This window comes from Grus americana, chromosome 3 (genome assembly GCF_028858705.1).
Source record: "Grus americana isolate bGruAme1 chromosome 3, bGruAme1.mat, whole genome shotgun sequence".
Classification (NCBI taxonomy): Eukaryota; Metazoa; Chordata; class Aves; order Gruiformes; family Gruidae; genus Grus; species Grus americana.
Genome location: NC_072854.1, coordinates 91,252,302 through 91,273,577, shown reverse-complemented (window position 1 = coordinate 91,273,577; position 21,276 = coordinate 91,252,302). Strand labels below are relative to the sequence as shown.

General features: G+C 44.7%; 1 protein-coding gene across 1 annotated transcript; it reads right to left on the bottom strand.

Annotated features, from left to right (window-relative positions):
• Positions 1-32: 32 nt before the first annotated feature.
• On the bottom strand, positions 33-19,973 carry RSPH9 (radial spoke head component 9). Its single transcript, XM_054821321.1, has 5 exons — positions 19,741-19,973; positions 19,322-19,484; positions 18,624-18,753; positions 17,919-18,065; positions 33-1,211 (listed from the first exon to the last, which is right to left on the bottom strand). The coding sequence occupies exons 1-5, from the start codon at positions 19,965-19,967 to the stop codon at positions 1,051-1,053; spliced, it is 828 nt and encodes a 275-aa protein (XP_054677296.1). The 5' UTR covers positions 19,968-19,973; the 3' UTR covers positions 33-1,050.
• Positions 19,974-21,276: the final 1,303 nt, after the last annotated feature.

Genomic DNA, 21,276 nt, shown 5'->3' with positions numbered 1-21,276 from the left:
TGGTATTTATCTGGGGACTACAAATCAATACAGCTTTTTTATGTACTACTATGTCACTTAACCTTGTACTGCTTTCATCAGAATCATCTGCTAATACCTACCAGCGTGGACAAGAACAAAGGGTAGGGATAAACCCGTATTACCCAGGAAATCAAATTAGATTATAATGGTTCTTTTTAGCCTTACTTTGTGAAATGGAGGCCCTACATTCAGCTCCTTGAGCTGGCCAAGCTTTTTGCTTTGGGAGACAGAGCCAAGACTTCATTAACTATACTGAGATAAAATCTCTGGCTGACTGTCTACTTTATGAAGCTTTGAAACTACAGCCCTTCAGAAAGGAAAAGATTTTTCTTTCTGCTATGTACTGAAGTTACTATGTCTTCTAGCCCAGCTAGCTCTCCTCAGTGAGTTTTACTAATGGAAAAGTCACTGAATTAAACCATTGCCTTGAGATGAACCTGAATGAGCACATTTTGCAAAAGACCAGGTGATGCTCACAGTTAATTTTTTTCTACAGTTTAGTTCCATGAGCTGGAAAGACCCCTCTAATTTTGGTGAAACCTAACATCTGAAAAACAAAATACTCTCTTCAATATGCCTTTCTGGAGGTCAGGGTTTAGTAGAGATCCCTTACAGTATGCATCAGCTTTCTACTCTGACTCCAAGGCAGAAACTATTTTTGTTCGTCATTTATGGGTGACAGCAGGCATTCATTCGTGTTGTCTCCAAATGAGTTTCTGTGTAAGCATGGTGCCTTTGTAATCAGACAGATGGCCTAGGTTTGATTTCTGACCTAGGGCTTTGCCTGTCATGGAAGAAAATGCCATTTGTTACTACCTAAAGGATGTCCAGTGACACAGTGAATTCAATCTGGAGTTGGAGGATTGCAAACAGTGAAGTCCTAGGAAAAGAATCAGGCCCAGAGGCCAGGCACAAAAGAATCGTGCTCAATGTGCAGAGGTTTCACGTATTTAATAGAACAAGCAGTAAACAAAAATCTCCAAAGTATAAGATCTAAATGTTCCTGAGTCCTCGTCCCAAACAGGAGAGTCACAGCATGAAGGGCAGATCTAAGTTCTTCTCACCAGTGCCAAAGTAGACGTAGCCGTATTGCTTGGTCATTGGAACATGGTAGAACGTGAGTCCCAGCCACAGCAGGCTCCGCAGCACCACCACAGTGCCTCCCTTCTCTAGCTGGACAGTCCAGGAGCCTGTGCGAGAACATGTGCTAATGAGTCACTGCAAAGGAGAAAGAGGCAGCATTCCTGGAGCAAGCTGTCCCTAAGCTGGGAGGAGGACTGCCTGACCAGTTAACGGTGCACAAGGCTGCCCTGGAGTTTGTGACACCTGAGAAGAGGAAAGTCAGGGAGACCAGAAACCTTGATGCCCTTTCTTCTTCTGTCAATTCAGCATTATAGGCCACCCTCGTTTCCAGATGTCTGTGTCTACTTTCACACAGTAGCATATTCCCATGGCTATGACAGTAACGTCATATGCGTCACAGGAGGGGACCCTTGGAGCTCCAGACTTGTATACTTGATCCCTAGGAGAGGCTGCAGCTATTCTTGGATGCTTCTGAGTGGGCAGCAGTTACTCTAACAAGCTCTGCCACCTACTTGGTCTAGCTAATAGCTATAGAGAGCCAAGACTAGCTATAGCAATCCTGCAAAGGTATGAAATTTCTTCTTAAAATAAACTCGTAGCATTAGTAGTGGGAAGAAGAAGGCGGCACTTTCCTGCTCCAGGGAAGACTGGTTTCCCTGATGCAGTGACTGGGAAAGAGGAAGAAGGGAAAGTGAAAAGCAGGGTATTTCCTATCTCACAGAAATTTACAGAAAAGGTTAATTCTCTTCAGTTGTTCTTGGCTCCACCATTGAAGAGGATGTGCGTGGTAGGGGCAAAGGGATTAGTTTCCGCATTAATTTTGCTTTGGCTTTGCAGAGGAGGTTCAGAGCCAGTGTGATAATGCAATTTCTCCTGGATGCAAGGAGCTCTGAGCCACTGAGTATTTGTTTTGTGTCTGACACGACAGCCTGGGAACAATGCTGGAGGGGAGAGGGCTGGAGCATCGCTTGGATTCAATGCTGGAGGGCAAGGAGCTGCCAGGAGAAGAAAATGCCAGCTTCAGCACGAAATCAGTAATGCCTAGAGGCTACAATGTAGGAAAGAAGGTTCCTCCTGAATCTCCATCTAAAAGCAAAAGCAGCAGGCCCAAATAAAAATGCAGTTGGAGCTGTCAGGCCACTACTGGCTTAGAGTCAAGGGGTCAACCTATCTGCACCCAAAGCCAAAATCTGCCAATTCCAGAGTAAGCAGAAAGCCCATAATGCGTTGGGCCAGTTAGGCAGTATTCATCCTTGTAGATAATTTTAAGCTCATCAATTCATGCTATGACTCACACATACTCATGTCATGGTTAGCCTGGGGAAGGGCTTCTGTGATTGCTGTCAGCTGCCAATCCTCCCCCCCTACTAACTTCTGACTCTGAGCCAATTTTAGTCACATCTGACAAAGGGCTGAAGGGCTTTAACACCACAAGTTCCTACAACAGGTCTCCACAGGACATGGCTCAGGGGTTGACTGCAGCTCCTGAAGCTGTTTGTTTAGTCTGCCAGCAGCTGCGAGGAAGCACAGGCTGTTTGGCTTGCCGGGCAGCCAAGAGGCAGCAGCTGGCTGGGCAATCGGTGTTTGCCTAGTTTTGGGCTCTTGCATGCTCACTCGCAGTACACGTAGCCTCTCATGCAGTTCATGGCAAACTACAGTAGTTGACAGCTTGAGGGAGGAGGGAAGTTGAGGGGAAACATATATGTGGTGGCTGCAGAATCAGAAAGGAACACCACAATTCAAAGTCCTTTAAAAACCAGGTGTCACAACTTGTGCTCCTCACCAGTTACCTATCTCTTTTCTTTGTATTGCTGTACTTTTCAAAGTTTCTTGGACACCAGTGTTTCCCCTGTCTCCTTCAGCAGCAAGTCCCACAGGTTTGTTATACCATCATATGCACAACATAAGTCCTGTGTCATCTTTGATCTATTACCTTTCAAAGTGCCCTCTTCAGTTACGTGCAAACATCGAACTAAATGAACAGCAAGAACAGCTACGTTCCACGACAGTCACTGAACTTCCTAACAAACTGACTCTGGCTGCAGGACAGAAGTACAAAGGAGACATTCACAGTCTTTAAAGACAGGAGATGTCTGCACTGGAGAGCTTACTTCTGACTCACTCAGCTCCATTTCCACTAAAGACAAACAGCTGGAATCACGGCAAAACAAAGCACTTAATATAGGGCAGGATCAGTACAGGCATGTGCCATCTTTTCACCTTCCTTGCACCGTGACATTCTTTGCACAGGTCCTAGTTAAAACAGGAGCTAGCGTCTTCACAAGCAGTGGTTTCACATACAAGGCAACCCCAATCTCTCATGCAGTCTCTCCAGAGAAACTGGACTGGATCTTTGTCATACCTGGAATAAATACACATACTATGGCTCAGCCACTGGGATTTCAAATTCTGACTGATTGATTGGGTCCCTGACAAAATCTGCATGTTCTTAAGAAACGTCGCTACTTGGGTAGCATGGAAACCCAAATGAACACTTCGCTACAAGGCAGATCATCCAGTGGCTGAAGCACTACAGCCATCTGCTGTCAAAGGACAAGCTTTCAAACAGTTTCTTGAACTTTACGTTTTCAGCATTTGCTAGTGGCAGTAGCCAGACTATGCATAGGGGTGTCGAGCAACAAGTGGCAAGCACATAGGTTCTGAATGTAATTGTGACAAATAACTTTTTCCATTTCTTCTCTGAACACTGAACTGACTTTGCTTTCAGTACCAGGGTTTTGCAGTTTGAACTTGCAGAAATTACCTGCAAGCCTGTCATCCAAATAGTTGTGGTTCTTGCTGCAGCTTTACACCTGGTTTGCAGGGGGGAACTAAACTTTTGGAAGAGTTTCTGTCAAAAAAGATCATGGAATGAGGAGCTCTCATTTACGACCAGTCATCTGAGAAGCAAGTCTGTCAAGGATAGGACTGTGCCTTGCCTTTCTGGGTGGTGAAAGCCTTTAGGGATTATCTAGTTTGCTAATGCCCCCCAATATACTGGAAGCATCCAGCAGCCTGGATACATGTGATAGCTTGTATATATATGTTCATGTACACAGATGAACCCTCTGCCCCAAACTATTCAGAAAGAATAAAAAGAAATGCCTGAAGCGTGACAAGTGGGGAAGGTGAGAGGGAAAATAGGGATATCAACGCTCTCTGGAACTACATCTGGATTCAGACTTTTTGTTGGACAAATTCATAGAGAAGGTAGAGTAAATCAAATTCAATTTCATTAAATCCCCTTATCTATGCTCTTGGGCAATACAGTACCTGGATCCATCATCATCTCAGAACATTTACCCAGTGTCACACAGGCTTATCAATTTCTATGGAGTATTCATCAGTAGTTAACTCTGCTGATCAAAGGACCTTCCCATGCACCTTCACACCTGGCAGCAATGGACAGATGTAATTGAAGACAGCTCCATTCACTTTTGTGCTAGATCTCTGAAGGCTGTGCATGCAGCTGCTTCATTTCTCTACCATCTGTGGAAGTTGCAAACTCTCAAAGGGCTCAAATTTGTCATTTCATAAATGTGAGTCCTTTGGGAAACATTAAGTTGTTATACTTCCCAGCTCCTCTCTGATCTCTGATTCTGCATCTAGTTCTATGCAAATACAGACAATAAAGGTTTGCTAATGGTGCATAAGTCTTCCTGTGAAATGAGAACCTGAACAAAACAAGCAGGTTACTTAAGGGCAGTCCCCACTGGACCCATGCAATGTAGGTTGAGGACAGGAAAAATTATAAGAAACTGCCTGAAACTGTAATGTCATTTTCACTCAGATTCTGTTTTCAGCCAGAATGATGATTAGTCATAGAACTGTTCTTTATTCTGCAGAGCCAAACAGCAGCAGCAGTGCCACATTCCACCTTTTACTAACCAGATCGCTGGGGACATTTTTCTAACTCAGCTATCAAAGGTGATTTATTCAGTATACTTTTCCAGACTGGACTTTTGAAACACACAAAACCCATTCAGAAGCTGCATTTGATACACAATGCTGGTGTCTGCCTTCTAAGAAGCCATCACATTGAAGTTCTGGAACCTATCTGCTTATTTTGGTCCTTTTCTTTAAAGGAAGAAATTAGAGCCCATTAACCCAGTTCTTATTTTTTCCATACCTCACCACATTAGCAGCATTTGAGGAAATGGTCCAAAAACCAAAATTAATATTTGAGCTCATGAGACATGGAGAAAGTTGTCCTCCTTGAAAGATCCAAGGCAATTGTATTCTTTTCCATCACAGCTCAAATCTCACAATCTTCAAACAACAAGATGCTTTTTCAGGCCCACCTTTCTTGTAGGAGTTTGAAATAATGATGTCATAAATCACTAAAAGTACTTTAATCAGTTGGTAATGAATAGTATGAAATAATAGCTTAAAATGAATATGCCTTCTTTCCTTCTTCAAGAAAAAGTCTTAGAAATGCATTCAATAATAAAATATAAAAAGGAATGAGGAGAATTACAAAAATTAAATACTGCTTTTATACTTTTTTTCTTTTTTTTTTAACTTCCCTGCTATTACAAATGGTTCTAAAGTAAAATCATTGCATAGGTAGGTATAGGTCTGTATTACTATAAAAACGCAGAAGCAGGATGCTGGGTTCAAATCCTTCCTAACATTGGCTCAGAATATCCCACAGCAGTCCCTGTGCTCAAAATTGCCCCTGTGTCAGACAACACGTCTCTTTCTGGGAGGCTGGGAAGCTCAGAGCATCAGTCTGTAAGGTACACTAAGACTCCTAGATAAAAGTTGTCAGGAAAAAATGTATTATTATTTGCATTGGAGGGAATATGACTAGAACTAGGAGACAGCAAGTAAAAGCTGGCTTTCATAGAGTTAAATACTGATTTTAACTTGCATCTACGTGCGAGCTGTAGCCTGTATTGTCCCTAAATCGGGCAGCAGAGTTAACTTCACTCATCACACAAAGCTCACTGAGGTACAGGGAACTGGAGGTCATTGCTCTCATGCTAGAGATTTCTCACAGTAACACTGCTCTGGTGCGGTTTCCGTTCTTCAAAATACATTTTTTTAAAAAGAGTAAGTTAATTCTTAAGCTGCACCCAGCAAACCTAAGGAAGCCAAGCACTGTCTGTGCTGAAACTATTGCCCATTGCTCCTCCAGAAGGGAAGGGAGGGAGCTGCTGTGTGGGAGGAAAGAGCATGGGAAAAATATCCTCTGGATGAAGATCTGGAGCTTCCTATTCCCTCTTTGGATCAAGCTGCAGCCTCCACCCCTCCAAGCACAAGCAGGAATTCTGAGGAGTTCCTTACATCTTTCCCAAACAAGAAAGTGCTTTGAAGATCCTGATGCTCACCCAGTGTTAAACCACTGCCTTTTTATGGCCCTTCAACAGCTGCCAGGACACCAGGGCTGAATTTCAAAAGTCAACCTCCTTCTCAGCTTCTTCTTCCTTTCCAGTCGCCAATAGAAATCCCTGTCTCATCCCCCACCCCATGTCTGTCTCTGTTACGGGATGAATCTTGTAATTCACAGAGGCAATAGGGTGCATGAGACATTAGCTTTTAAACAAAAGGCTTTTAAGAGGGCTGTTTGCAGAAGAACTTTCCTGCCGTAACTGGTCCACTTTCAGTATGACCTCTCATAACATTGCTGCTTTGGAGGTGATTCAGAAATGCCTCATTTCAGTGCAAGCTGGAGAAGAAGCAGCTTCAAGAGCTAGACAGCCTGATACAGAGGCTCCATGTCGTGAAAGCTCACAGAGGGTCATAAAAGTGACATTATCAATTCCTCTTCAAAGGAGGAAGTGTCTCAAGGGAAAAGCAGCTACAGCATGGTTGCACTTACCATTAACACAATATGCTGCCACAAGAGCAAGTTATAACATATCTTGCTGCAGTCAGTCCTGACTGAGAGTGAAGTACTGAGTTATAGGACAAATATTAACTCCCAGAGAGGGGCAACATAACCGATTCCCTTCGCAAAAGCAGCTGCTGCTTGGCTGCGTGACCCCAAGCACTTGGCTCTGACAAAGCTACACTACACCCGTGGGATTTAGCTTCCATTTCCCTCCAACAGAAAATCCTGCACTGGGAAGAGCTTCCTACTTCTAATTTGCTGTCTGTAGGGAACAAAGACAAATTGCAAAGCAGAGCAGCTGTAAGGAAAGGTCACTGTGCTCTGGCTCTCAACAAATTTTGCCACACGGACATTTCACACACAGCCTATGTGGGCTCAAACTCCTTCATGCCTCTTACTGGCTGCAAACTAAATCTCTTTCATTTGTTTGACACACCACCTGCACCTCATATGTTAACACTGCTGTCAATATTTCCAATTCCCCGTATAACTATTTAATAATAATTAAATAAAAACACAGACTGGTTGCAGGTTCAGTACTATTTTAAAAAGCCACCAGAGCCAGGAAAGCACAGCTTACAAACAGTCAGATGCTGCCAAGTGGCTTTTGCGTGGTCCTAATGCCTGCCACATCTTTGACACACAAATACAACCATGCCCAAACCTCAAATTAAAATGATCTTACTTCAGAGGCTTTTTCTCTCCATTATCCTCTCCCACTGGGGATGCCCCTTTAGCACAAATTACTAAGACAGGCCTGGACCTTTCATTTACACACAAAATACCTGTTTCCTGCTGACAAGGAAGACTTAGGGATTGCAATGTTGTCCCAGATGCACAGTATTCAGGCGCCTCTGAGTACTGGGTGAAATTCAGGCTGTACTTAGACATCTGACAAGAGTGCTGCTTTATCCAGTTGAAGCAGTCTCTGCTCTCAAACCTTTATTTCTGCCCCCCCCCAACTTTCATCACAGAGACCACAAAAGTGTTTATCTACTGCTCAGTGAATGAGGTCAAGGAAACGATCTGGCTGAAAAATAGTCTAGCCAAAAATAAAGTTATTTTTCCATCCGGAATCTGGCTGCATAGCCAGCAATGCCAACACAAAAGAAGGGACAATACACAGACATAAATGAGCAGCAGAGGATGGGAAGGACTGAAAAAGCTGGCACTGAAGTAATACACATCAAATTACAACCTCCCTTATAGCCCAGATAGTTTGCCCTTTAGTCTGAAATCCACCTGATAATTAGAATAGAGCTAGAATGCTTTTCTACTTTTTTCTTTTTCTTTTTTTTTTTTTTTCCTAAGAAAAAGATGCAGCCTTTGCACAGAAAGCATCCAGAACAAAGATTTGGAATAGGGCTGTGCACTAGAGGAAATAGCAAGACAATATGCAATCAAAACTTACAAGGAGTAGGAAAAACTGATTAAAATCCCCACTATTTGGATTCTGACAACTACAATACAGATCATTGTATCCTGGGTCTTCTGTAGTAAATTTAGAAATCTCTGAGTGGCAAAGCACTCTCCTTCCAAAACCCAGGTTTAATGCTGGATCCCGACACACTCCATATTTCTTGTTCAGCTGGTCGCTGTGGAAACGTTTTTGGAGCGTGCCAGGAGTCACGTAGCATCTACCTGGGGAGCCCCTGCATTAATCCGTCACCTTCGTGGGCTTCTGTGAGCCCATTGGTTGGTAGGAAGAAAAAGAAGGAGTCTCTCGCCCCTCCTTGCTCTGAATGAAAGACGCTTCCTCTAAATCTTGCTACAGGATTTCAGGCTCAATTCAGCCTCTTTGGGGCTTTTGTCACCAAACAAATGTGATGTCTTTGAAAGAAAGATTAACAGTTTGATGAAAGGATGCAATGGACAGCTTTGTTCTAGCCTGCTTCCCCCTAGAGCTTTCGGTCACTGTCACTTTCTTACCCACGGGAGAATATGTCTGACTCTCAGAGGAGATTATGGCCACCTTGTAAGATTTTGCCTCTCCTGATAACAAAGCACTGGCCACTTTGAGGAGGTGATAATGATGAACAGGGGCTGGATTAGGGGCAAAGAACCTCACATTGATCTCTGAATTCTGAGAGAACACAAAGCAGTCGATGCTGGGATTCAAAACCCACCGAATGCTTAGAGCACATCCAATTCACTCTCCTGCAGGAGGGGCAAGCCTGCAAACCCTGTCAGTCCCCCAGTCGCACTTCTTACCTCATCATCAAATTAGCAGGACTAGTTAAAAGGGCTTAGGACGAGGAACAGATGGCACGGATTATAAATTGTCGATCTTTTCATACTAAACTAGTTACGAATTCTGGTCCAAATTACCTGAAGAGTTTACCAGTTTCTGAGAAGGCTGTCACACTGAGCATATCCACACAGCACAGCTCAGTTGTGTTGATATTCAAGCTAATTCTGAACACTAAAGATGGCTAAGCATCTTCTAGTGTCTGGGATAGCCGAGCTATCTCTGCACAGCACAACTGCTGTACAAATATACCCATAGATTAATTGTCCCTTGTCCTTTTCCTTGTATACACAGCCACACACCTCTTCAACATGCAGAATTTCAATCCATATATTTGTGCACAGTAAAACAAGACAACACCCGCTGACTTCCTCCCTGCAAAAGTTCTATGGCCAAAAGGACAGCAAACAGCAAAGCAAAGCTATATGGAGGGCTGGCACCAACGCCAACTGCTGCGCAGGCAGGAGCTGCCACTCTTTACGTGGAACTCTTTCAGAAATATATCACTCCTAGCAAAAGCTGACCTCGTTCTGACTTCAGCAACACACAGACTGCCCTCGGCTTTCCCCTGCAAGTAATTTTTCATCATTCCCTAGAGAAAGGGTTAGGCCAAGGCTGACTGATGTGGTGATAAAACTACAACTTATGGTTCTAAGAGGCTTTACCAGCATTTCCCATCAGTTCAGCAAAAAGTTCATCTCCTTTTCACGTCCAATGAACCAGGAGCTGAAATAGAGACAGGGTGGGCAATGATTTCTTTTACTGAGGAGGAAAAAACTTCAAATACAATCCCTAGAAAGTTGCTACAAAGACTTCTGTCTTTATTCTTTCCCTGCAGCAGTCAGGAGGGCGAAAGATTCCACCACAGCTCTCAGTTGATGGGCAGCCCTGCTCCAGTATAAACTCATCCGAGGCCTCTGACTAAACAAGATCCGTGAGGTGATACAGACCTAGGACCCAAAAGCAGTGAATGCACTGCTTTATTACCCACAGACACAAAGCCCAAGGAAAACAGACTCCCTTCCAGAAATCAAGGCAGATCATGGACAGCCAGTCAAAAGCTATAATACGAGCTGGCTCTGGAGTCCCCCTGCTGTGCTGCCACGTGAGAGGTTACAGTCTGATCTTGAACTCCTGAGCTGGCAGCACCCCAGCTTGTAGGAGGGACAACATCTTGTATCATTCCCAGGCAACTCTTGGATCACTGCAGGAGTGGTCTTAACGGTCTCTAAAGGCTCCCCAGTCCATATCATTAGCAAAAACTAAGAGTGTCTCTATTTTTGAAGGATGTAGCAGACACAGTCATATATTTGTGTATGTCCACTGCATGCCCGTGATCACTAAGGATGCTAAGAAAGGTATTGAAAAGTCCAGTGACCATTCCAGAAATTGCCTAAGCTTGGAAGGGACAGAGTCTCTTCTCCATGCCTACAGTTCAGGAGGTCAGTATACCACACACAGTCTGGAAACTCAGGCGATACCTTCTCCTCAATTTGATGCTGCTCTTGGTGCTTTTCTTTCTCATTTTACTTTTCTGTGGTTTCCTGTGCTCAGCTCTGACAATGCTGACACCATAGTGCGCCCTGCTGGAAGGTAGCAGCTACAGCCATCCTAGAATTATTTCTAGGGATGGCTGACCAGTTTTAACAGAGAAATTCAGGTACCAATGCTTTAACTAATAACCCACCGGGCCAACTATTCAGTTCAATTCCCACATCGAAAGCTGACTGCTCTGATGCACTCTAATCTGTTTTACTCCTTCTGTACCACTGTGTTATAAAGCTTGTATGTCAAAACCACATGTATAAATGTCAGGTAACTCCACAGGATACTGTAGCTCAGTTTCACGCATTCACTGAGCCTAAGGATCACCTCTCCTAACCAGAAATGAGGATAGCTTTGAGCCACACTAGGTGTTTTGGCTACCTCTTTTTATCCTTGTTAATGCAAAGCACTGCCCTCTCATTCATTATGGGTCTTTTAGTTTGGATTTCAGTGAGACAGCTTGAAAAGCCTTGTCCCCGTGTGGCTCTTGGCAAGCTAAGAAGTGCTCTTGCTCTTAGCTTTCACGGAGCTGGGGAGGTGCTGCTTATTGTTAAGCAATGAAAGGGGAGGGTTCAGGTCACATCTGTGAAATGTTAGTGGAGAAGGGAGGCTGGGTGAAAGTAGGTGGCCCGCACAGCACAGCACTTTGCTGGATTTTGCAAGGCCGCTGGGGAGATAGGCAGCCATTTGTCTTAGAGCCCTGATAACGGACCAACTTGCTCTCTGCTGGCTAGCTGGGGGTTGTAAATACCTCTCTGCAGACACAGACTCTTCGAATGGCTGGAGACAGAGGCTGATAGGGGATTAATTGCCTGGAGGGGTGGGTCAAAAGGGAGTTAATTAGCTGTGTTAATGCATGGAGATAAAGCAGGTTTGTGTCTCCTGGACCTTTTCCTCCCAGCACCTGGGCTTTTGGGGTGGCCCAAGATAGGGCTACCAAAATGGCTCCTGAGAGTGGCCAAAGGAAACTATCTCCCACTTAAAAATGCAACCTTTCTGCCTTCAAGGGCCCGTTAAGCACCAGCTTTTGCCAAACCGATAAATAGCATGTTCATGAAGCTCGGAGAACAGGAGGTTAGTGTTCTAACCCAGGCTACTGTTCAGCTAGCTTACAGAGGGGCTAATGCCCAGAGTATTCAGCCAGGGAAACAGTCACAAATCCCTTTGCCTGTAATACTGTATAAGGAACGTTCCAAAACCATTGCATGTTTGGGTGAAGAAATAGACTGTCACCGCCTCCACAGTCAAAATGGTAAAGGAGCTGAAATGATCTTCTGTCTAGGCGCTTCCCCTCTTCCTGTAGCTGAATCTTGAAACAGTAAGTGGATAAGATTCACCATGATCCACCTTGCGTCTATATAACAATTTAGAATGATGCTTTAAAATCTCTCCCAGCATTACAGTCAGCAACTACATCTGAGGGGTCTTGGCTTGTCAGCTCACCCTCAACAATGGACAGGGATAAGTCAGGAATCTCTTCAGTCTTCTTTTGAGCCCTCATGTATCATAGTTCAGGAAGCAAAGCCAGCTGTACTGAGAGTCCTGCACTTAGTGTCACTGTCTCAGGAACCCATTGTCACCTTTGTGTTACTGTCACTGACAGTGAAGAAGCCCAAGCTAAATAAAACCCTCTATAGCTGTTGTCAAGTTTACAGCCAAGCATACCAAGAAATCATCTGTTCTGGACTCCTGCATACCACTGCCCATTAAATTGAACTCAGTTACTCATGTCTGGGACTAGCAGCTTATATTTGCATTTGGCTAAAACAATTCCCAGGAAAACATCCAGCATGATGCTAAGATACCAAGAGACACAGACTAATTCATTGCACTTGCTAGCTGGTAGTCATTTCACTGTTAAAATTTGTACCTAAATTTTCGTTTTAGCTTTTCCTGGCTATAATTTTCAGCTGCTCATTCCTGTTATGCCTTTCTCTGCTATACTAAATAGCTCTTCAGTACTCAATACTTAAACTCCATGGAGTATTTACACAGTGTAATACAGCCATTCTCGTGTTCTTTTCCATAAGGTAAACAGATTGAATTGTTTATGTCTCTCACCAGCCCTTGAATCATTTTGTGGCTCTTTTCTGCAACTCTCCAGTTTTGCAATGTGCAGTAATCCAGTTCTGATTCCACTAACAGCATATGCAAAAGTAAAGTCACCTCCCTGTTCCTATTTGCTACACCCTTGTTTGTACATCTACAGATCAAATTAGCCTTTTAAGCCTCAGGATCAGACTGGGAGCTGATGTTCAGCAGGTTGTGCCTGGATTTCCTTTCAGAGCCACAGTTTCCAGAATACAAGTCTGGCTTCCAGTCCCTGCTCTTAGATACGTGATTTTGCAGGTAGCTACATCAAAATGTAGTTTATTTAAGTAAGCCTAGTTTACCAGATCTCTGTAGCCATCTTGCCCTTGTCATTTTTTTGTCTCTTCACCAATCCTTTACTTCTAGATCACTTATTTATAAGTTGAAGAACATCAGTGCTGGCACTGGTCCCAGCTGAAACCCCTTCTGACCCCTTCCAGAAATACACCCATTCAGTGATTTCTGAATCACAACTACTAATCAAGATCAGTTTAGGGGAATATTTCTGCAGTGCTGGGATTTATTAAAGGTTAGCATCATAAATATGCCACAAGTCTCCCGAGATAATGAGTTCAGGAGTAACTTCTCTGGCTCTGCCATTTTCATTTTTTGACAAACAGAAAAGGTTGCCTAACTCTACTCTCCCTTAGCAAATAGTCTGAAAACTGCCTGAAACCGTATTTTATTATATTCATTTGATATGAGTACATATTCTTTCCAAAAACAAACCAGAAAAAAAAATTGAGCATTTCTGCCCTTTCACATTCTTATCAGCCTTTTTACCATCACCATTTAGTGACAGTTTCCAGTACCATTACTATGCCTTCTTTTCCTCTCAATATAGTTAAAAAATCCTCCTTACAGTTGTCATAGATTATTCCAGGTTATCCTGGCTTCCTTTGTCATTTTCTACTCATTATCAACTCCAATTTATATCAATTGTTAATTGTTCCCAACTTTATGCATTTCCTTTTATATTGCTTTTTTAAAAATTCTAATTCCTACTTTTACCAGTGAACTGTGGTAGGCTTTCAGCCACAAGCAGCTATTTCTTGACTGGGAGTTGGGACTTTTCAATAAACTCTTCTCATAGAAATCCTATTTCCACTCATATCTTTTCCTATCTACATTTTTCTTTCCCTTTGCCTCTGACATACTTCTCCTCCTCCTGCATCAGTTTTTAACAGTGCCCTGTTGGTATCCCTTATCTCCATATCGAAGTGATCTGAGTCAGTAATCTGTAACAAATCTTCAGAGTCAAGTTATTGCTTCTCTGAAATGTAGTTTGAAAACACGAAAGAACTGAATTCTCTATCGCCTATTTTGCTTCTTGTCAAGCTTTCCATTCTACAGCAGTACTTCAGGCTTTCTCCTATCCTCTTCCTTTATCCTTGCAGAATGTAGCATTGCCTCACCATGGTCACAGTAAAATCATCCTTAAGCCCTCCATTTTCACTTTGCCCATCATGCCAATGCCTGGCAAGTGACTGTTATTTCATATCTACACATTAGGTCATCAAATGAAAACGCTGTGGGCATGCTAGGAATTACTGCTATTTGCTTTGCCATTCCATTATCTACAAGCACAAGTAAAACTGCCAAAGGTCTAGTTCCTGAAATGCTATTGCCCAGGGTGCCCAACTCCATGCAGCAGAGAGAACCATGCTGGCAATCTGCCAGCAGCTGAAAGGCTACATCTAATTGTGCATAAAGTTGAGCAGATTGTCTGCTTAGACTAGAGCAAACAAGCTTATCTTTAATGCAGACATATGGCCAGCAAAACCTACAGATCCCAGCATGCAACATTCTGGCCAGCTGGCCATTTGGATCAGAATGAGGCATTACATGATCTGATACTGCGGTGACAGATCAGTATCGCAACCCCTCCATGTTCAAAAATCATGAGTCAGGCCACTCAAATTCATGAGTTTGGCTCAGAGAGCTGGAGATTTTAAAGGGGATAAAATGACTGAATTTGCTTTTGAGACAGGGTTCACATTCTCCCACTTTTCTCTACAATCATTTAAAAAAATGTATTTTTTTCATAAAAGCTAAGTTACACAGTCACTTGTCTCTGGGAGCTGAGACACCAAGAAAAAACAGACAGACTCACAGTATGATTGGGGAGGAGCAGCAACATATTCTGAACTCTTAAAGTGCGCAGATAACCTGACAGATAGACACACAGACAGAATCTGGAACCTGCAATCACCACAGATATCCCTGGTAAAGATAAGGGCGGCAGACAGTTTTGTTAAAAAACTCCAGGTTTTCCAATCTTGCACTAAACACTCCGCTTTTACCATTGTTTCCATTATTCGACCAGGTTTTAACTTCCTTTCTTCCCACCTCTCAGCTGTCATATAAAATGTTCTCTCTGCCTCCAACTTTCCATTCTGTAAGACACCTCTGCTCTCCTATAATGACACACCATACATTTTATGACAGTTACCCCCTTCACAGCCATCACAGATGCTCTACATTTAATAATGATGGTCTACAATTAATAAAGAAAACTGTTCCAACAGAGTTGTTACTTTTAAACAGGTTAAAATCAGTCCTTAATCTCGCAGCCCTGTTCTTTAGGTCTTTTAAAATGGTAGGGAAATTCTAGCCAAAGCAGGCTGGGAGCATCACTCAGATGTCACTCACCCTCGGTCCACTTCTTGTGTATTTGTTGAGGGCAGAGACAATTCTGGCTTCAGTCACAATTCTAGATGCAACAGATATGGGAATTCCTATTTCTGCTCTGACACTAACCATTCAAGAGAGGATCTAGCCAGGAAAGGCGAGAGGAGCTTCAGGTCAAAATGAGGGGATTTGCCAGAGCTATGAACACATCAGAAAATAGAAAAAACACTGTCTGCTCTGGGTCAGGACCAACATGCACTGGCAGAGTTGAAGGAAGGTGATCAAAGAACCACAGTTTGAGTGCCTTGCAACCAGGAGTAAGTGACTTTGGCAGAGTGATGCTGATAACAGCAGCAGAAAGCCTGCATCTGCCCTCTGTTCTTCCCCCCCCACCACATTTTCACAAGCAACCAGAACTTTGGGCAACCTGATTACTTGTTAAAGGGGGGCTGTTGATGTTTCTTTAGTGTCAGAGCTCCTGTCTGCATGTGATAGAGTGCAATTACAGAGGCTACATGCCTTGCAGATCCTGTAACTAGTTCCTGTCTTACTTCCTTCGCCTGACAAGCTCATTCCATCAATCCCCAGGTTCAGTCCAGAAAAGAGCAGGACAATACAGACAGAGCTGCACAGGCACTGTGATGAATCTTCTCCTGTTCCATTAAGAAGCACTCAGCTCCACTTGAGCTCAGGTAGTCTTTGAGGGGTAACTTTTTTTGAGGAGACTGAGATCTGCACTAACAGCAACAACCTCCCGGGAAAGGGGCAAAGGTTCACGCTTACACAGACTCCAGGTTGCCACAGGAAGACAAAGGTGACAGTGGTACAGCTGAGCCCCACTTTCTGTCTGCCACTGGGTAAAATACAGCTACAAGTCAAATTTGATTTAAAGACTGCCACAAAACCACCATCTTCATGTCTAACACAGTATGACCTGCCAGTTGCCTGGTCCCTTGAACTAGATGAGAAACACAGCAGTATGAGATCTGTAATCTTTCAAAGGTGCCATTCTCCATCACAGCTGAAGGTGGCTAAAACCAGCTCTGTGATGCAAATTAGCCTTCAGGCTCTTAGCCCTTTAAGCTAGTTTTGTAGTGGAAGCATAGAAAGCATCACAGATTTACGTCCTGCTGCAGTGGCATTGTGGTTTCAGGCCTCACAAAATTAAAAAAGTCTCCCTACCACAAACCCTAGAAAAAAAAGAGAAAAAAAAAATGCAAACAGTAGCAATGTCTGGACTACCATATGAAACTGCAGCTAAAATTTTCTTAGGAGTTATCTAGGACCTAACCTCCCTTGCAATACTCCTTTTTGAGTCAAAAGGGCCAACTCAATGAGCCAGTGTATGTAAAAATGCAGTCTCTCCAGACTGCACCTCTGGAAAATGACCGCAGCAAGGACACTCCCAGTGAGTTGAACAAGGGTTTAGATTTTAGCGCTGTTTATGCTTTGAACAGTCAAAAATGTTCAGAATTTGGGCAGGAGCTCACTAGGTTCATTCTCAGTTCTTTTTTGCCAAAGGAAAGATTAGGACATATATAGACATGGATATGACAAAGCCTGTAAAGCTATTTACAGCACTGGCAATTCACTGTCGTTCCAGCCAATTCCATCTGGCACAGGATGCCTACTATCCTACCCTGCTACTCCAGGATAGGAATAAAATAGCAAACCTAAGTTCTGATTATGTCCCAAGAATCTTTCTAGACAGCAGGATGTGAAAATGCTTGGCCCAATCCAAAAAATGCAGCATATCAGCAAAAAGCAGTTAGAAACAAATAACAAGCCATTCCCATCTCTGTAGAGAAATATCCTGCCAGAGAAATCCCTGGAAGAGGCTTTAAATCTATTTAATAGTTGTCCAGCAGAACAGTAGAGATGTGAACTGAAGATACATTTCAGTATCTTCCTTTCTCCTTCTACAGTGTGTAATCCTGGTAGGGTACAGATTATTCCACACTACAGCATTTCTAACACAGTTTAGCAAAGGAAAGTTTGAATTCTGCCTCTCAGAGATATCAGCTTAGTGTTAATGAGAGCCCATTTAGATAAAGAAGAGCAATACTGGGTGGGACGAGAGGTGTGAAATACTTCAAACCACATAAATTCCCTCTGTTGCTAGCAGCATTATCTCTCCCTATAGCGACACCAGCTGTCACAGGCTTTACAGAAGTCAGGAGAGAACACAGCACTCAGGCAGAGGGGTAACTGCTGGTGTGGTCAGAAAACCTGTTATGAGGATGTGACAGCCTTGGTACATCTTAGCATTGTAAACATTTGTAATTGCTTAAGGAAGGAATTTAATTACAATAATTAGTAAAGGAAAAGGTTCCTTTACAGATTCACAGGAGCTTCTCCCAAAAATACCAACTTCACAGTAACCCACACTTTGTCCCGCAGCGATTCCTGGGCTACTCAGACTGCTTTCCCTTTCCTTGCATCTCTTGATTCTGTTAACTTTACCTTGTGGGATATCATGCTCCAGAGAGTCTAGAAAGTCAGTGGATGGGTCCAGGAGAGCTTTTTCCAGCAGGGTTTTATTCTTCAGGTTAACAGGCTCAGTAAAATGGAAATAGGAACTTAACTTTTTCGCCTCTGTCAAAGAAAGACCTGAAAACAGCCAGTGGTGACCATTAATACAGTAAGCTGGGCTAACATACATTATACCATTGAATGCCATATTGTTTGTTTAACACTCACAGCATAGGACAGAATCACAATCTTTCTTTAATGGACTCCACAGAAGACCAAAGTCTTGCCAGAAATGGGTGGCAGCACTCCTCCATGCTGTGCATTGCAGACTATGCTAACAGCAATAGGCACTGAGTCAAGACCAACTCTCTGTGCCCATTTGGTTACATCCTGTATGTAGATGGAGAATTCTCTGCAGCTATAATTGCTAAACTCTGACATAAACTATACACAGAAAAATGAAACTACAGGTTTAATGACTCAGAGCTGTTACTGACTTTCCTCCCACCTTCCTGAGTTGAATCATGCACTTTAACATTAGTGGCACTGGATTCTCTCCTCCCTGTTAATCCTACCCAAGGGAAAAATAAACCTGAAATCAAAGAGAATTCTCTCATCAACTAGAGAAAGTCATCTTCATTTACAGCCTTTATGATCAAAGTACACTTGATCCTGATAAAGACAATGAGAATTTACCTTCAAAGTTTCTGTTTTCATGGACAGACCCAAGAGGAGTCTTCACAAATGCCCCCCGGGGGATGATACCAACTGCTCTGTCTATCTGTTCTATCGTAGCTACAAGGCGGGTCTCCTCCTTGATCATGAGCTTTAAAGAAAAATAGGCAAATTTTAAAGGCGGGGCTTTCCTTGTTGTCATTTCTGAAAATAAACTTGAAGTGACAATAGAAACCACAACAGACTCATCAGCTTGAAGCCCGATGGCACTAAGAGGAGGACCACAAATCAAACATTCTTCTCATAAGAATGTGGCTAGGAGCAGACAGTCTAGACTCATCAGAGAATTAACTGTCCCTCCATCCATCCTTTCCTTTCTCTCAGTTAAGCTACTTAGGACTTGTCTTTTCAGTGATAAAGAATGGTACCTGCGGTTCCTATGTAAAGCTTCAGACACAGCAGTGAGGATCTGTACCAATTGTGCATAATAAAACATAAAAGAGAAAGAATATTTCTGAGCTGTGTCTAACTCCAGGAGTAACTGAAGTAAGAGTTCAATCAAGAAGCCATCGCTACACAATGACAGCAAAGAGGAAATCGTGTGTATTCTGCCTGAGCCGAGGCTCAGGCTGCGTATTACAATCAAGGAGGAGGGGCCAACCCAGTGTGAGGGGTACAACTGTAGCAAAGAGAGTTCAAAAGCATTTTGCTGTATTTACCTCCTTACCATCTTCAAACAATCTTTCAGCATCTTCTGTGTTTATCTCGGTGTACTCGTACTCAAAAGAAGGATCCCCCTGGAAGCGGCCCTTCAGCTGCTCTGCCTGTGCAACTATGTCCTCAGTCGCTGGTGGCAGGAGGCTCCATTCCACGCAGTTCAAGCTGCCAGCGACAAGCACGACACAGGCCCGAGCCAGCTGAAGCACAGGGCTTGATGCAGCCTTGCAAGGCCCCTCAGGGCACAGCAAGACTCCCTCCAGGAGAGCGAGGCAGGCCCCCCTCCCGGCTCCCCAGTCCCCTCTCTTCTCCCCTTAGCCCCCAAACCGTCCTCCCGAGGCCGTTTAGGCCTCCCCTGTCCCATCTCCCCAGGGAGGTGCCCGTCCCCTGCGCTGGTGAGGCCCGGCCCGGCCCTCCGCACCTGTAGAGGCGGCTGCGGGGCGCGGCGCGGTCGGGGCCCAGCCCCTCGGCGATGTAGTAGGCGCCGCGCACGCCCTGGATGCAGCCCCAGAACCAGACCCGCTCGAAGCGGTAGTCGCGCTGGAGGAGCAGCAGCGAGGCCCCCAGCACCGCCCGCTTCTCCGGGCTCAGCCCGGCGCCGCCACCGGCCACCAGCTCCAGCGCGGCGGGCAGCGATGCTGCCTCCATGGCGACTGCGCGTCGTCGTTGCCAGGCAACCGTAGCTCGGGCGGGCCGTCGCCGGGGCGCTGGGGTCAAAGGTGACGGCATGCTTCCGCTGGAGGGAAAGGCCCAAAACGTCAATCAGTCAACGGCGGGGGAGGGGGGGGGGGCGAGCGGCGCCGCCATGGCAACGGCGGGTCCCGCCTCTCCGCTGCTATGGAAACGGCGTCGGTGGGCGCCGGCGGACAATGGCGGCAGCTCTTGCCGTCGTCCTCGCTGGGCGGTCGGGCTGGGCCCCCAGCCCGGGAGTGCGGCCGGTTTGGGCTGAGGGCCCGGCCGGGCAGGCTCCGCGGGTGAGGCGGGAGAGGAGCCGTTGGGCCGGCCCTTCACAGGGCCCTTGGTAGCTCAGCGCCTGAGCAGGCACGGGGCGACGGCACCTCCCGTGCGGTTCAACCGCCACCTCAGCCCGGGCCTGCCCTCCGCGCCGAACTGAGGGGAGAGAGGCAGTCACGGCGAGGAGGCTGTGCGCCGTCTGTGGGCCAGCCGTGGGCTTCCTCTAGAGCAATGAAGGAGAAAGCAGGGCTCTGGAGAGCCTGCAGGCAACTGCCTGTGCCGGCAGATCTGGCTGTGCCAGTCCTGCGTAAAGCTAACCCTGTCCCGACACCCAGAGATGCTGACAAGCAGCAACCCATTAAGAATGTTGTTAGGGGCGGCTGTCCTGCATAGGTGTTCCTCAATTTCAAGAGGCCTAAATCCAAAGGTAAGCCCAAAAAGCAGGAGGGCATACAATTGTATTGCACCTTAGCTGGGATACCACAAAGGCCTCCATTTTCCTCATTTCTTACATGAACGGCAGCACAAAAACCCCCTCTGAATCTCACTACTTACAGTGTCATTTTTATAGATCTTATCTAGCTCATGTACATCTATAAATAAATGGCTTATTTATAAGTGACAGCATTTGGATCACTCCTTGGGGACTCATTTTCCTGAATCACGAACAGACATCCACGAAACAGCTCCTGCCCTAAAAATATTGCAATCTGGCTCAATACAAAATGCAATAAATAAGTAATGAAATTGTGCAGCTGCTTAGACAAATAGAATTTGTTTGACGTCTTCAGGAAGTTTAAGCCTTTATACGCGTGTGTTATATAAATAAATATATGTGTGTGCGCTTACGTTTCAATCCATTGTCGTGTCATAAATTCTTGGATTTCTTTTTCATCCGTTTCCTGTTCACTTCTAAGGAAAACACTGATCCTGGGACCGCTGCCTGTAACAGCCGTCACCTGCTTGTCTGTCAAGTGAGATGTTTAACGAGCTATACAGCACA

Bases quoted from the DNA above. Each gene is read 5' to 3' on its own strand.
- RSPH9 (XM_054821321.1), bottom strand. From the start codon at position 19,967: ATGGAGGCAGCATCGCTGCCCGCCGCGCTGGAGCTGGTGGCCGGTGGC. The intron at 18,066-18,623 runs GTAAATTCTCAT...GGCTGTTTTCAG, and splicing joins TGAAAACAGAAACTTTGAAG to GTCTTTCTTTGACAGAGGCG. The intron at 1,212-17,918 runs GTAAAGTTAACA...GTTCTCGCACAG, and splicing joins GGAGCATGATATCCCACAAG to GCTCCTGGACTGTCCAGCTA.